Source organism: Juglans microcarpa x Juglans regia, chromosome 6S, assembly GCF_004785595.1.
Source record: "Juglans microcarpa x Juglans regia isolate MS1-56 chromosome 6S, Jm3101_v1.0, whole genome shotgun sequence".
Taxonomy (NCBI): Eukaryota; Viridiplantae; Streptophyta; class Magnoliopsida; order Fagales; family Juglandaceae; genus Juglans; species Juglans microcarpa x Juglans regia.
In genome coordinates, this window is record NC_054605.1 from 11,269,836 (window position 1) to 11,287,027 (window position 17,192).

Here is a 17,192-nt window from a genome sequence, read left to right on the forward strand (position 1 = left end):
TTTGCTTTTATAATACTTCTCTCTAAATATGGTGACTGCCAAAGAATTAGGAAATTGTAGAAACCTCCATGCTTGCTTGGCCAATAAAGCTATATTAAAGCTTTCAATATCCCTAAATCTCATACCTCCTTTTAATTTCTAGATCCCCATGTTTTCCCAACTCTGCCACTAAATCTTCTTTTCCCCCTCTGCACTGCTCCACCAGAACCTAGATAACATGCTATTAATCTCTTTACATAGGTTTTTAGGCAATTTTAAAACACTCATCGTATAGGTAGGTACTACTTGCAATATAACCTTGATTAACACTTCTCTACCAACAGGTGACATACGCTTGTTCTTCCAACAATTAATTTTCTGCCATATCCTATCTTTTATACTTTTAAAAGAGTTATATTTTGATCTTCCAACCATATAGGGTAAATCAATGTATTTTTCATAGCATCCACAAACCACAGATCCCTTTTCCTTCAAAATTAAAGTCATGTCCTTATCCTTTGTATTTGAGCTAAAGAAAACAGATGTTTTTTCCTTATTCAGAAACAAACTCGAGGCCCTCTCATAGACCTTTAGTAGTTCCATAAACTTTTGTCATTCCTCATCTTTTGCCCTACCAAATAGGATACAATCATTTACAAAAAGTAAATGATTTATCCTTGTGCCTTCTCTTGCCATAGTCACACCTCTTGTAAGGCCACTTGCATCAGAATAATTGAGCAAAGAACTCAATCCTTCTGCGCTTACCAAGAACAGATAAGGGAAAATGGGATCCCCTTGTCTCAAGCCTCTCTTTGGAACAATTCTCCTCCCTGACTTGCCATTAATTAAGACTGAGTAGCTCACGATTGACACACATTTCATGGTAAGATTTATCCATCTTTCATAAAACCCAAGTTGTTTCATAACGGCCCCTAAGTAACACCATTCAATCCTATCATAAGCTTTAGACATGTCCAACTTGATAGCCATAGATCCAACCTTGCCTTTTAATATAGTCTTCATAGCATGGAGTGCCTCATAAGCCACCATGATGTTATCAGCAATCAGCCTTCCTGAGATGAATGCACTTTATGTTAGGGAAATAACCATTGCTAGCACCTTCTTAAGTCTGTTAGCCAAGACTTTAGAAGCAATTTTATAGACCATGTTGCATAGACTAATAGGTCTATAATCACTAACCACAACTGGATTTTTAACCTTATGAATAAGGGCTATATATGTGTAGTTTGTCATTCTATCTTTCCACCATTTAAGAACTTCAAGACAGCTTCACACACCTTATCACCCACAATATTCCAATGATTCTGGTAGAAGCAAGCCCCTAAACCATTTAGTCCAGGAGATTTTAGTGGAGCCATTTGTTTGATTGCCAATTCAATTTCAACTCTACAGAATTCTTTTGATAAGCTTTCATTCATCTCCTCAGTCACTTTGGCTTCATTGCCCTAAGGCGTTAACTCCTCTTGAGAAGGTTCCGAAAAAAGGAACAGCTTCTCAAAATAACCATGAAAAGCTTCTTTTATATCCTTCTTGCTAGTCACCTTGCATCAATGCTCATTGTGGACCTTAACAATCCTATTTTTTCTCCTCCTCTCATTGGCATAAGTATGAAAATATTTAGTGTATCTCTCTCCATATTTGTACCAATGCCTTTTGGCCATTTATCTGCACTTCAAATCCTCCTGCTCAAGCAAACCATCCAACTCTTTTTGAATTTTTCTGATCTCAGAAATATTATGGCTCCCTTCATCCACCTGCAAAAGTTTTAAAGCCTCAAATTTTTCATTGATCTCTTTCACCTTATTTCTCTAGAGGCTTATGCTCCACCTCTTCAAAGACCCTATACACCCATCAATTGACCTCTTCAATTTCTCAAAAGGTCCTCTTCCAAAGTCTGCTTTCTTTCAGCCCTCCCTCACCACTTGTTCACAGTCTGTTTCTATAGCCCACCATGCCTCATACCTGAAATTTTTGCCACCATATACTTCAGTCCCATCTATTTGTGAGCAGCTCAAAAGTACAGGTCTATGGTCTGAGCTTTTGGCAACTAAAGTCTCCACATTAATCTCCTTATGAGCCTCAATCCAAGCTTTGTTAGCTACCACTCTATCCAGCCTTTCTTTTGTAGAAGTGTCATCCCCATGCCTATTACTCCAAGTGAATTTGTCTCCTTTCCACCCTAGATCAGATAACCCTCCATCCTCCAAAACATTCCTGAAGTTGTTCATCAAAGTATCTCATCTAGGCCTTCCCCCTTCATTTTCATCATTGGTGAGTATTTCATTAAAGTCACCAATTATACACCATCCCTTATCACAAGCAGGCTTGAGAGAAGTTAACAAATTCCAAGCCTCTTGCTAGTCTCGGGTTGCCCATAAAATCCTATTAAGAGCCATTTTTCCCCTTCATTGTCACATACCCACGCACTTATATGTCTTTGTGTAAAATTCAATATTTCCACCATTCCCTCCTCTTTCCAAAACATCACTAAACCACCACCTCTACCATTCAGTTCCACCCCAAAAGTCATTCTCAACCTCATTCTTATGCCATCCAACCAATTTGTCCTCAATTTAGTTTCCATCACAAACACCACACTAGGCAACTTTTCCTCCTCCAAACAGCAGAGATCTTGAACTATTCAAGAGTTGTCAAGCTCTCGGCAGTTCCAACTTAATATTTTCATAATGCTTGGCGGGGCTGTTTAACAGCCTTCGCCAATCCTTCTTGTAACTCTCCTTCCCCTTCTATAGAAAAATTTTGCTTCTTTTTTCCCATCCCCCCCTTATGCCACATAACTCTCCCTCACAAGGCCTTTTAGTTGCTGCAAAATGGCTCAAACTCTCACTCCTATTACCCACAGCCTGAGTCTTTCTTTTCCAGGATTTCCTTTTTTTGAACATAACCTTTAATACCTCATCCTCCTCCACCCTCACCTTTTCTATTGAAACTATCTCATTTATCTGAGTTTCTTTCACAACCTCCTCCAGACTCATTTTTTCTTTTGAACCTACCTCAGTACCTTGTGTTTCCTTCACAACCTCCTTAGACCTCATATCCCCATCAGTGACCTTGACATCACTATCACCCCTGGATTCCTCTGCCCCTTCACTCAAATTCTTTTCTTCAGTAGCATTAACCTCCACCTACATCATCCTCTTTCCTTCTCTCAATTCCTCCTTCCTTCCATTATAGCTCGACTCCACCTCTTCCTCTACCTCCACCCTCCAAGACCCATTCTTCTGTTAACTTCACTGTAATCATAACTGTTCTTCCTCCTCCCTGCTGGGGTAACTCTCAACCAAGCCCCAAATTGCTCCTCATTTTCATTACTCCCTCCACTTAGGTCTTTTTTCTCATTGCAACCTTTGGAGTCATGTATGATTCTACCACGTGAGAAGCAAAGAAATGGTAGTTTTTCATACTTGAATGGTATCCACAAGCTATTGCCCTGAGCTGAGATGGTTCTTCCCCTCGCCAGAGGCTTTGTGAGGTCCATTTCTATGAGAACCCTTAGATAGTTTCCCCGGCCACTTTATCTCCCTTCACATTGATGTCCATCACATTCCCCACTGTGTTTCCCAGTTTTTCTCCTCTCTGTTTGGTCATGAAAGCCAGAGGCAAGTGGTACATATGCATCCATAGCTCTTCACGATCAAAGCATATCTTCATTGGAGGCGCGAATCCATCAAACACCTTGAGCACCATCAACTGATTATCAAACAGCCTTGGCTTCCCTTCCCACACTCTCTGTTTGTCTGCATGGTTTGCAAATGTAATGACAAACACATTCTTTCCTACCTCTAAAAACTTTGCTGCCCTGCTGAGTTTTCACACCTTGGCCATTGTGGATTCCAACACTCCAGAACTTATCTTCCTCTCCAACCACAGTTTTCCAACCAGACTATGTTCTCCTTTGCTCTTTATTTCCTTGGGTAAATCTTCATCTAGCTCTACATTCATTTTTTCTTCATCGGTTAGCCTGAGCTTATTCCATTGTTTCTCCAGATTTTCCATCGCCTCCACTCTCTACTTCCTCCAACACCTTTCTTACGTACCACCAACAAAAACCTCCCTCAATCCACTGAGAGTTGACGCAGAGTCTTCCCCTCGAATCTTTCTGTCATCCTGCACTGCCGAGAGGACCACCTTACACTACCCTTGCGCGACCTTACACTACCCTTGTGCCATTGTACACCCTGTTCTGCCACAAGCTGTTAGAATCTTCCTAGGGTATAGTGCTACCTACTTCTCCTCTCTTTCCTCTAACAGAATAGAGAGAGAAGACTAATTATCAGCCTTATCCATTGATTTAAGGTTTGTATATTTGGAGTTTGTATATAGTATTACTCATTAAATATATTTCACCAGTTGCAAAGATACATACAAAATAAATAAATAAATAAAAGACATTACATACTCATTTTAATTTTTTTTTATTTTAAAAAAATTATATTTATAATTTTAAGATATGTAAGTTTCAAATATTAAAAAATGATAAATCTGACGGTTAGTCGCAAAACTAATCTTATTCCTAATCAAACCCGCGCACAAAATACAATTACTTGCTGCTTAGAGACACATTACGGTCCCCGGACAATACTGTCTGAGCTGTGTTCTCATGTCGCTTTTTTAAGTCCCAGAAATATCTTTGTAAATTCGTAATCCTCTCCTTTACGCGAATGTAATTATGTAAGCCTCTGTTTGGCGTGTCGGAAAACACAACAATAAGAGTCTCTTTCGCTCACCTGCCAGAACATCATCCCCTTACCTATGAGGTCGTCGGAATTCATGGACAAGCAAATCATGGAGCTTTCTCGATCCCGATCCGATGATTTCTTGACGTTGTCCACAAACCCTCAAGACGACGAGGACAATGGCGATCACTCCCCCGTATTCCGATTCCACCCTATCCGACCTGTCGCTCTGCCTCAGTCGCAAACTTCCTCCATTAGTTTCGAAAAAGTTGGTGCTGGCAGCAATCATAATGCTGGGGATTCCCATCGCTCGGCACTGATTTCCGTGATCGATAGGAAGATGGAGGAGTTCTTCAAGAATCTGGTGCACGCCGTTGAGGGTCTCAGCGCTAGGCTCTCACAGTTGGAGACTAGGATGCACCGACTAGAGAATTCCACTGATGACTTGAAGGAAACGTTCGAACTAAATCAAAGCAGTTCTGATCGGAAGCTGAGACAACTAGAAATTATTCTACAAGAGGTATTTAAAAATCAAATCCTTTCTGAATTCTCAAACTGTGGCGTACAATAAGATACGCATACCATCTAAAAGCTCATCTGAGAATTTTAGGATTATTGGTAGGGTATGTCAGTTCATAAGCACTAGTACTCTCTTATCCATTAATAGTTTCGGATTTATTAGAGATTGCATATATCTCACATGTGCTGTTATTGGTTTGTTAAGCTTCAGTTAGTATGTTATATTAGTTAGTTTTATGTACTTCCTCTCGCCTATAAGTAGTATCAATGATGTAACCTGTAGGTAGCTTGACTTTCAGTAATCGATATATTAATGCAAGAAACTGGATGAGGCCGGGAGAGTCATCTTCAGTGATGGAATTTCTTTTGGTTGCTTTGCTGGAGTGGGTTGGAAATGGCTATGTTGCTGCAATTTTTGTTTCTGGTTGAGTTTGGCATGAGGTTTTCATGGGTTGATTGGCTTTACGTGGTTTTTTATTTTTTTTTTATTTTTTAAGCAGTACATGTTTGATCAGATGCAACAACGATTTTGAGCTTCTTTTCTTCTTCAAGTTTTTTTTCTCAAGCTTTCTTTTTTTATCTGTTGTCTTCATTATATTCTTTCTTGAAGCTTTGAATATTTCTTATTAGATCAATATTTGGTCTTATTCAGCTCAATTTTTTCATCTGGCTCAATGGCTTACTTGGCCAGGTCAAAGTTTTCACTGTGGTTCAGTTGTGTTTTTTTTTCCAGTTCAGAATATTTCTGACTGGTTCAATGGTTTGGTTCTGGCATAGATTTTTTTTTTTTTTTTTATAAGTAAAAATTTATTAGTGTCAATAGGCGTAGCCAAGTATACTGAATGTATATAAGTTCCGGCATAGAATATTTTCCTACCGATTTAGCATTTTTCCAGCTTTGTTCTGGTTTTCAGGTCGTTTCTAGTATGATTCTGGTATTTTCCGACCCTTTGCCAATGGTGTGTTGGCATTTCCCAATGTTATCCGGTGTCACCCAGTATTTCCTGTGTTTCCCGGTATTTTCTGATTATACTAACACCAATTTGGTATTTCTAATTTTTCTTGTGATAACCAATTTATTTCTTGGTTATTCTCCCCCCTTCCGCCCTCTTGCTAATATAGGGTTGCAAGGTATCAATTCTGCCTATGAAATACCTTGGTTTGTCGTCGGGCGCCTCCTTTAAGGCTAAGGGCATGTTTGGATGCTTTAAGTATTTCAAAATTTTGTGAATAGTAGTGAAATGGTTTGAGTGAAGATGTTTTATTGGGTTTTGGGAAAATGAGAGAAAAAGTTGAATAAAATTATATTTAAAAAAAAAATATTGTATTGGAGTTTGTGAAAGTGAATAGAGACAGTTAAAAAACTTGTTTGAATGTAATTTTTTAATATTATTTTTTTGAACCTTGTAAAAGTTGTATTGATTTTTGTGTTTAGGTCATGATTAGGTAATGATTAGATGAAAAAGTTGAAAATTTAAAATTGAAAAGTGTGTTGGGTTTGAGAGATGTTTGGGAATAAAGTTATGAGAAATTTAAATTTTGGAAATTCTCATGTTTGCCAAACATGCCCTTAAGTCTACTTGGGAAGGTGCGATTGAAACGATGGAGTGGATATTGTCTAGTTAGAAGAGTATGTATTTGTTGAAAAGTGGAAGGATCACCTTAATTGACATCACTCTTTCCAATTTGCCTACATATTTTTTTCTTGTTTCCTTTGTCCTCTAGTGTGGCTAATCGCATTGAGAAACTTTAACATGATTCCTAGCAGGGAGGAAATGGTGGGTGTGAGTTCAAATTTCACATTTTTGATTGGGCCAAGGTATGCTCTCCAATTCTGGGGGAGGGAGTTTGAAACTTGCTCAGATTCAATTGGGTTCTAACTAGGGAAAGTGGTTTTGGTATTATCAATAGGAGAGGGGGGCTTTGTGGATAGAGGTAATTGATTCAAAGTTAGGTGGTGGTTTTTTCTTTTTTCTTTTTTTTTTTGAAAGGGGGGGGGGGGGGGGGGTTCTTGAATGAGGTTCATGGCCATATATGGTGGGTTTGTGGAAATAAATAAAAAACGTATGGGGGTGTTGTTTAGACATACTAGATTGGAGATGGGTGATAGTTCTAGGATCAAGCTCTGGTGTGATTTGTGGTGTGGGACAGGCACTCAAGGATGCTTTCCCCAGTCTTTGGGATTGCTCGTGTGCAGGAGGCTTTAGCTGACTCTTTGGAAGTTGTTGGCATTTCTCCTTAGTGGAATGTAAGTTTCCTTACAGTGGTTTTTTATTGGGAGTTTGACACCCTCGTTGATTTCTTCAACTTATGGTCCTCTATTGATCTTGGCAATGGCGGTATGAACAAAATGTTTTGGCATCCTTCCAAGAAAGGGAAATTCATTATAAGCTCATTTGACAAGACCCTCACTTATTAGGTGAATTCACCCTTTCCTTGGAAAAGCATATGGAGGAGTAAGGACACTAAGGGCTTGGTTTGGATTGAGAGAGCCTATTAACTCATCTCATCTAATCATTACAACTTTTCCAAACTCTCACACAAAATACAGTAAACAATTCAAAATTTTCAAATCCCAAAACAAAAATAATATTCTAACAATATTTTATTCAACTTTCATCTCATCTCAACTCACTGTCCAAACCTCCCTTAAAAGCAGCTTTCTTTGCCTGGACAGCTTCCTTGTGGAAGATTTTAACCATTGACAACCTAAGGAAGCACCAGATTATTGTGATGGAATTGGTGCTACATGTGCAAGAAGGGCGGGGAATTAGTTGACCACTTCCTACTCCATTGGGATGTTGCGAGAGCCCTATGGAATGACTTCTTCAGCAGAATCGAGTTATCATGCGTAATTCCCAAGAGGTATATCTGCTTACAAGTTGGGAGGGGGTTATATTGCCATCCACAAGTTGCACCTGTGTGGAAGATGGCTCCCATATGCATTTTGTGGTGTATTTGGAAGGAAATGAATGGTCAGAATTTTGAAAATTGAGAAAGAACAATGGATGAACCTAAATGCCTCTTTTTTAACACTTTGTTCCTTTGGGCACTAGCTATAGATTTCAATGGGTTAAGCTTCCATGACTTGTATCTACTTCTACTTTTTAACTAGGTGTTGTCTCTTTGTGTACATCCCGTATTCTTGGGCTATGTGTATTCTTTATTATCGATTAAATTTTTGTTTTACCTATTAAAAAACTTTCTTTGAGCACTTTCGTCTCTTCCCTAAGCCGCTGGCTTTCCATTTTCTTTTTTCCCTTTTACTCTCTCTCTCAAGCATGTTGTGGGCAGCTCAATCCCTAATTGAGTTAGCATGTCTTGAATGTATGACAAACAAGATGATGAGCCAATGCTACTGGTTCATTGCTGACTGCATCAGAGAGAAAATCCAACTTTAGCTTCAGTTTCTATTCCAATATGGTTATCTTCAGTCTTCGTGAGATTTCTTGGTTCTCATGCACTTGATTTGCTTAGGGCATTTGCAGCTGGTTATTCAGGAACTTCCAAAGTTCAGAAAGGGTATCAGATTGCAGTGACTGTCCCATCTGCTTAGAAAAGCTCCAGTATTGTGTGCAGGTGTTCCATCTTTTTTTTTTTTTTTTTTTTTTTTTGGGGGGGGGGGGGGGGGGGGGGGGGGGGGGGGGGGGGGGGTGTTATGAGAGACTGTATATTTCTCACATGTTTTGTACGTGTGCTTTTATTAGTTTGTAAGCCGTCAGTTAGTTAGTTTTAGTTCTATTCTTCACGTACTTCCTCTCACCTTTATAGGAAAGTTAATGGTGTAACCTTCAGTTAGCTTGAGTTTCAGCACTACATTTTTTAGTAATACAATAAACTGATTTTCTTTCTTCACTCTGTTTCTTGACAGTATTAATCAATGATCACTTCTATTACTTAATTTTGCATCATATAGATCTAATATAAAGAATTAGTACATATCTATGTAATGCATTTGTAATCAAGAGATTGTTTGATTGGTAGGGTCATGTATTTGTGGAATAGAGGGTTAGGTCCATATATGGTGAGGATTCCGTCATGAAAAAAGAAAAACAAAAAGCTTTTTATGTTATAGATGTTTTTTTTTTATAAGTAAGAAATTTTATTGATTGAATGAAACTAGGCAACACCCATGTACACAGGAAGTATACAAAAGAGACTCCTAATCACATTCTAGAAAGCTGGAAAGAAAACAAGAACTCGTGAACGTTCCCTCCCTTTAGTACAATAGCAACCAACCATTGAACTAAAGAAAACACAAAAAAATTTCATAATTCCCCCACATTTCTCTCCTTCTTGTTGAAGCATCTCTCGTTTTATTCTGTCCATATACACCACAATAGACACAAAGGAACCATCCTCCATGTCACTGCTAGTTGGAAGCAATGATGATGCCTATTCCAACATGCTAAAAGTTCCGTCACACTCTTAGGCATGACCCAAGACAGCCCGGCTCGACTGAAAATACCCGCCCATAGCTCCCTCGCCACCTCATAATGCAGGAAAAGGTGCTCAATTGATTCGCCGTTATTTTTACACATGTAACACCACTCCATCACAATCATTCCACGTTTCCTTAAATTGTCAGCCATCAAAATCTTTCCCAAAGCAGCAGTCCAAGTGAAAAAATAGACTTTTGGGGGTACGGGAACTCTTCAAATACCTTTCCAAGGGAACCGAATGGGCTGATGAGCTGCCAACTCTTTATAGAAGGACTTAACAGAAATTTTTTGTGCCCTGAATGTTTCCACAACATTCTATCCCTCCCGTTTCCTCCTAACTTCTTGGAATATAAAAGACTGTAAAAACCTGCTATTTCGTCCACTTCCCAGTCTTGTGCGTTTCTGGATAAGAGCAAATTCCATAGAACACTCCCATTGGCACGGCACATTACATCTGAGACAGCGGCCTGCTAATTTTCAGCCAATCTGAAAACACTTGGAAAAACAGTAAATAGAGCACTCTCGCCACACCATACATCAAACCCAAAAACTGATTCTAGTCCCCACTCCCACCTCAAAACTAGTGTGTTTTACAAACTCCTCCCACCCCTTTCTGATAAATTGTATAGATGTTAAATGAATAAACTGAATATGTCTCCTGTAAATCACAACTCCCTGTGATTCTTTTACATAATCTGATTCGAATCAGGGTTAGGACTGAGGTGTTAAATGCTAGTCATGGACCAACTCCCATACTTTTTTTTACAGGTTCAAGATGGTATTCAAGATTTAAGGGATAAACAAGAGATAGTAGAGGCTCGGCAGCAGCTAGCGAAGCTTAAAATGGCAAAGGATACCCAGCTTTTGGAAAAGCAGAACAGCACTCTCCAAAGTAATTCAGCTCAAGGGGTTATCTCATCTGTACCTCAGCAAAGCCACCAATCACTTTCAACTCCTGTTGCTTGTCCACAGCAACCTCCTTCTCTTCATTATAGTGTTGTTCAAAACCAACCTTTTCAAAATACATCACCAATACTAACATCTTCAGTACCAGCTGGACAGATACCTCCCCAATTATCCCAGAACCAAATCCCCTTACTCCCTCGGCCTGAATTTTACTATTCATCACCCGTGCTTACTCCAGAATCCATGCATCAGCAGTACCATATGCCTCCAATGAAGCAGCCTCAGCAACCATCTTCAGCACCACAACAACATTATCACCCGGCACCCCAACTTCAACCAATCTCACAGTTACCCCAACCACCTCATGAATTGCACCCACCTCTCACCTTTGGCAATAGCCAAGCACATTGCCCATCTACCCACTATGCACCTGCCAGTGCTCCCCCATCCCAAAAATTTTACTTTGGTTCTGCCCAGCAGATACATCATGATCAACCACCCAGCAATCCATATTCAGGCTCACCCTCCAGGCATTCAACTTTTTATGAGCATTCATATGGTGGAGCTCCTTCCCAACACAGCAGTTCAACAATGAAACCCTCACAAAGCCCATCATCTCCTCCAGTTCTTGGTGGCGGGAGCAGCAAAACACTACTGCCAACGGCGCAAGTATTACCGCATGCACTACCCATGGCCTCTGATGTGGATGCTGAGACTGGTTCTAGTGGGACTCGAGACAGAATAACCACTGATGATGTTGTTGACAAGGTTGTAGCGATGGGGTTCCGGAGGGACTTGGTGAGAGCAACAGTGAGGAAATTGACAGAGACTGGACAAGCAGCGGACCCTAACATGGTTCTTGATATGGTAATGAATAGCGGAGAAGTAGGGCCACATGGTGGTAGGTTTGGCTTATAATATATATGTATATATATGTTGTTGCTTGCAATGTCTAGTTGGATTTATTTCTGTAGATGATGATATTACCATGGTCTTCTGTATCATTATTGTTAGTTCCTATGTACATTAAAACATCATTTTATATATGCTTATGATGTACATATGTAAATGTAAATTCTGGCTAATGTACATGCTCAGTTTTTCTGTTCCTATTTATGTTCTGAATACTCTCAAACTTTGAGCATCACACTATTGTTTGTTGACATGAAAGGACCATTTATGAATTCCAAAAGGTTTCCTCTTCTTGGTAATGGTGTCCATATCATCAGGCAATATGAGTTGCTTTTCAGTCAACTAAGATGTGGCATGAAGGCTACCACCAAATAGCACTTGGGGTGTGTGATGTAGAATAGTAGCTGATGAGAATAATTTTTCTATATATAATGTTTGAAATTATACATCTATTTTACAAGCTGTGATCTTGGTTACTAGGACTGTTTGTCCCACATCACATGTTTAAAACTTTGCAATTATCATTTTTCATTATAAAGGTGTCATTCCAGGTGGTAATAGAAAAAGAAAAGAGTGTTAGATCTATAAAGAGATTTTACAAATTGGCGTGCTTTATTGTGATATGTTATATCTGCTTTACAATAATAATAAAAAAGAGTTATAATATAATGTATCATATTATCTCACGTCAATTTGTAAACTTATTTTTGCAAGATTTTTTTGTAAACTAGGAATTTTTCATAGAAAAAACTATGTTTTCTTGTAAGGATATATACTGTACAACGTGAAATGATTATGAAGCCCATATGAAATGCTTGAATTTTGAACAGCTACCGTGAAATCTTTTTAATAATTTTAATGGGTCTACTCTCTCTCTCTCTCTCTCTCTCTCTCTCTCTCTTGGGGCTGAGTAATAATCAGTGGGTTATTCTCTCAGACGGTCCATTTTGTGCATTGTTGTTGGATGCGTTCGAATGGGATTCATTTCTGCCAACAGGTCATGAATCTTCACAGGTTAACGTCTTGAGAGAGAGAGAGAGAGCTTAGCTTGAATAAAGTATGTCCCTTCCGATCTCAAACGGAGTTGTTGCCACCAGACCACCATTTTGTTTGAAAATTTTAATATAATTATTTTAAATTAATAAGACTTTAACTCTATGTGGATGGGTCTATTTTACCATCCAATACAAAACTGATGTGTCAACTTTCTACTGGAGGATTTAAAAGACTTGATTTACACCAGGATCCTGATTTTAAATTTCTAAAACATTTCGTATAAGCTTTGGAAAAGGATCCTCTCTAATTTTTTTGTTGTCCACCAAAATTTCATATTTCACATAGATATATGTTACCGAGATATCATCGTAACCATCTTTAGTTATCAAGGAAACAAAAATAGGCAAGTAATTATTTTTGGACAATAGTTTGGTCAAAATCAACTTAATGGAGGGTATGTCATAGTCGTTCCAACAGTTGGCATGTATGGATGCTGCAAATTTTGAAAGTGTTAGAACGCCTCAAATGCACATATGAAAACTTTAAAAAAATTAAAAAGGATATGTATCAAACTAATCTCTTGAAATCTTCTTAACTCGTCTAAATTACTCAAAAGAAAGGTATGACATAGTCAGTCCAACAGGTGACATCGCAGGATGATGCAATTAGACCTTGTATTAGAAAGCCTTAAATGCATATACGAAAAATTGAAAAAAAAATTAATAAGGACATCTACTTGGCCAGTCTTTTGAAATCTTCCCAACTCTTCCGGATTACTCAACGGAGGGTGTGGCATAGTCGGTCCAACAGGTGGTATCGATGGATGCTGCAATTAGGCCTTGTGTTAGAAAGGGTCAAATTCACATATGAAACTTTTTAAAAAAAAATTAAAGAAGGCATCTATCTAGCTACCCCAATGGTACGGATATGGATTTCAATATGTATTTGATTTCATAAAAAATGTCGGGTAGTATGGATTTACGAGACCATGATGGCCCTATAATACAACAATAAAAAATACGTTAACTAAATAGAAATACTGGACAGTCTGAGATATCGAAATGAACAATATCTATCATACTTGGGTCGGTAAAATTGATGTAGAATACCTGGATGACCTATCATCTTCCTCTTCGCCCGTCAGATTATTATAACTAAGAATGACATATACACAAATTCAAGATCTGTTAATTATAAGAAGTATGTGAGATATATGGGTACAAAATAAAACCAATAGGATTTCTTGCCTGAAAGATAAAAAATTTAAGATGAAAAACATTAAATTTGTCTATTTTTCTCGAGTTCTAGATATATAACAAAATATCATTGCCTGCGTTTGTGTAGAATGGGTTAATCCAAATGCAGGACTATTAATATAAATAAGTGCAAAAACACAATTTTTTTAAACAAATTTTTATTCAAACTTTATTTCTTAAAATTTATTATCCAAGTTTTACATATTTATTTTCTCTCCCTCTTGCTAAAAGATAGATATTCTTTCACGACTTAATAAAAAATGAATATTCATTTATTAAAGTCTAAAGATATCATTTTAATGTAATAAAAAATAATTATGGGTGAGAACAAGAGAGTCTATATTTTCCAAAATACGCTCTACTAAATAGTGGGATATTGTTTACGAATTATTGAATTACTATGTGTTTAAAATAATCAACAATAAAAAATTAGGCCTTATGAAAATATAATAATTGGGTAGTATTTAATATTATTTATTAAGGAAATGAAGGCAGAAAGATAAATGGAAAATTGGAAATAGATCAATATTCATGCAACACAGATTTCAATCAGGGTCAAAATATATCGAACGGAATTCAAACCCCAAAAAAGCTACTCAGTTGTCGGATAAAAATATATAAAACTCTGTTTGTTGAAGATATAAGAAAACAGAGTTTGTTCTATGTTCCCACTCAATAAAAAGAAGATAAACGTTCATACATATTTACAAGAGAAACTCTACTTACAACCGCCCTTGCGAACTCCGTGCAACCGGCGCTACTTTTCTTGAAACATTTTATTTTATTTTTATGTTTTTAAGTCCTTATCATTTCGGAATTTCCCTCCCTCTCTCTCTATCAATATTTTTTGACCTTCTTCTTACTCCCGACGAAGAAGAAAACAAGTCCTTATCATTTCGTTCCCTCCTCTCTCTCTCAAATTCCATGATGCTATCAAGTTCATCTTTTTTGGTTTCCCCGAAATTGAAATTGAGCTCAAAAGTGTTGTGAGTTTGCCAAATTGGATGAGAGAGAGAGAGAAAGAGAGAGTGCTGAAACCTGCTCATCAATTTGCTCCTCGAGAAGACGGGGGATTTGTTTCGAAAAGAAAAGTGTAGAAGAAGGGTTGTCGTTTAAGGCGTTCGTTTATGTAATCCTACTCCAACGTCGTTTGAATTCATTCTGTCGTTTTTTTTTTTTTTTTTTTTTTTTTTTGTCATCCCCTATGTTTTGTGTGTGAGATCTATATATCCCTTTGTGGGTTTTGAGCAAGACAACTTTAGGAACTTGTTTTTATAAAATTGTAGATCAATGAAGTACTGCATTAGTTCTAGCTTCCTGGAGCTTCAGCAAAAATGGTTGTCCTGCAAACATATGTTAACATGCCTGACCTGTGCAAAGTCCTAAAGTCCAACCCCTTTTATCTGCTGAAATGTTCACAGAATGGTAAATGGGACCTGTGATTATCAAAATGCGAAGCCTTCCAATAATCACCACAAACTCCACTAATCGAAAACCATCCTGTCCCAGTCTGAGAAAGTAGCCGATATGCTAGGCCAGGTAATTTTCTTTTATTAATGACGATTTGGGAGATCATTCAAAGTTATGGAGTTGGAGAATCTACAATCCAATTTGCAGAGAAGAAATGCAGAAACAAGAGCATCAAAAAAGTAATGCAGTGAACTTGAAGACAAAATGTATTCCAAAGCATCCAACAAAGAGTTATTGAGATCTTTGCAAACATAGTTATAGTTAACTATCTATGCACAGTAACATTAAATTCAAATAAAAAAAAAGAATTCTTGAGATGACTACAGATCATGATAACCAACGCCTTCAGGTTCAAAATGGATTGAGGGCGTACAATCTACGCTGTAAGTGGGGAAACCTGTATAAATATGTTTTAAAAAGAATGGTATGGTATGGTACATGAAAGTCATAAACCGATACACAAAAGATATAAGATGAAGTAGACACACTTCTTTATGATATGTTTCAGAACAAAAAAATGAGTTGAAATGCATCATCTGGATGGAAGACTGAGTATGCAGAAAAAGAAACAAATCACAAAGATGAGAGAGATTTGGTAGTAACTACAAGTAGAGCTGGAGTAACAGTAGCATTATCTGTCCAATTTTTTTCACCCCAGTGCCATAACATACTCTCCCAGAAGCAGAAATCCTTGAAACATGTCTTCAAACGCTTGTCATTTATCTTAATTTTCCAATGACCATCAGTGTAATTTCCTTTCTCAACTTGCCTCCGATCCCACTCCAGTGCTGCCTTTTGCTTAGACCTCAGAAAACAAAACTTCTGCAATTTTTCTGGCATGGCATCATGTACCTTCCACCACCTTTTATGCGCAACATCACTGGCAAACTCCAAAGTGCATATAGAAGGGCTGAGGTACTCCTTGCGCTTCTCCAAGATCTCAGATGCAGATGGGCCAATGTAAGGGGGACGAATGTAGTCAAAATGGGGTATTTTGGGCACAAGAAAATCATCTTCTTCTTCGAGTGTGTTTCGGGTATGGTTATGGGCTAGCTGGGAGAGGCAGCGAGGCCGCCGCAGCCAGAAATGTCTTTGAGATAGTGTTTTTTGGAATATCATCTGCATCTTCTTCTTCTTCAGTGCTATTGCAAAAGAGAAGACATAGAGCGTCTGAGATGAACAAGTAGTGCAGAGGAGAGAAATGTGAAGGGAGGAAGAAGGAGGTCAAAAACAATTGATAGAGAAAGAGAGAGGGGACAAAATGATAAGGAGTTAAAAAAATAAAATTTTACATGAAAAGTAGTACCGGTTGCACGGGATTCCGCAATGGCGGTTGTAAGTAGAGTTTCTGTATTTGACAAACCTGGAGAGAACAATAAATTTTCACAAACACCTTTAGTTCATTTAACACTGGAAACTCTGTACCTTATCAATATAATTTTCATTTCACAAACAACTTCAGTTCATTATAGAAATTGTATTGTACTCAACACAGTTCATTCCAATTCTTCCATTTAATTCACTATTTTCTTACATTGAGATCATCTACATAACATACTTGTGTATTGGAACTTTTACAATGACAAGCCATGACAATGGTTCTGCCTATAAAAAATCTGGAACCTCTACCCCACCCTAAAAGAATAATTACCAATTTTAGCGTTCCAAAATAACACCTCGTGACACAAAAAAGCCTCATAAGCTTCAACTGTGGAGAAACATTCCAAGCTTCTATATTCAAAATAACAACATCAATACTCGTACTTACCCTAAGCTTCAATATGTACCAAACTTAAAATTATAATTTGTAGAAACAGAAAAGAAGCCTTACTTTTTACAATGACTTGCTGGAAACCTCAAATAAGACATGGAATATCTTAGCTTTAACCATTGAGCACCATTACCAACGCAAAGGAAGACATTGAAAGAGAGCTTAAAACAAAGCCATTATCTTTGGGGGCATAGTTTTCATAAAAGAACAAATATTTGAAGCA

The 17,192-nt window shown here is 37.8% G+C and overlaps 1 protein-coding gene across 1 annotated transcript; it reads left to right on the top strand.

Annotated features, from left to right (window-relative positions):
- Nucleotides 1-4,597: 4,597 nt before the first annotated feature.
- LOC121236493 (class E vacuolar protein-sorting machinery protein HSE1-like) lies at nt 4,598-11,676 on the top strand. The gene is made up of 2 exons (XM_041132938.1): nt 4,598-5,217; nt 10,427-11,676. Exons 1-2 carry the CDS (start codon nt 4,774-4,776, stop codon nt 11,480-11,482), a joined length of 1,500 nt encoding a protein of 499 aa, XP_040988872.1. The 5' UTR covers nt 4,598-4,773; the 3' UTR covers nt 11,483-11,676.
- Nucleotides 11,677-17,192: the final 5,516 nt, after the last annotated feature.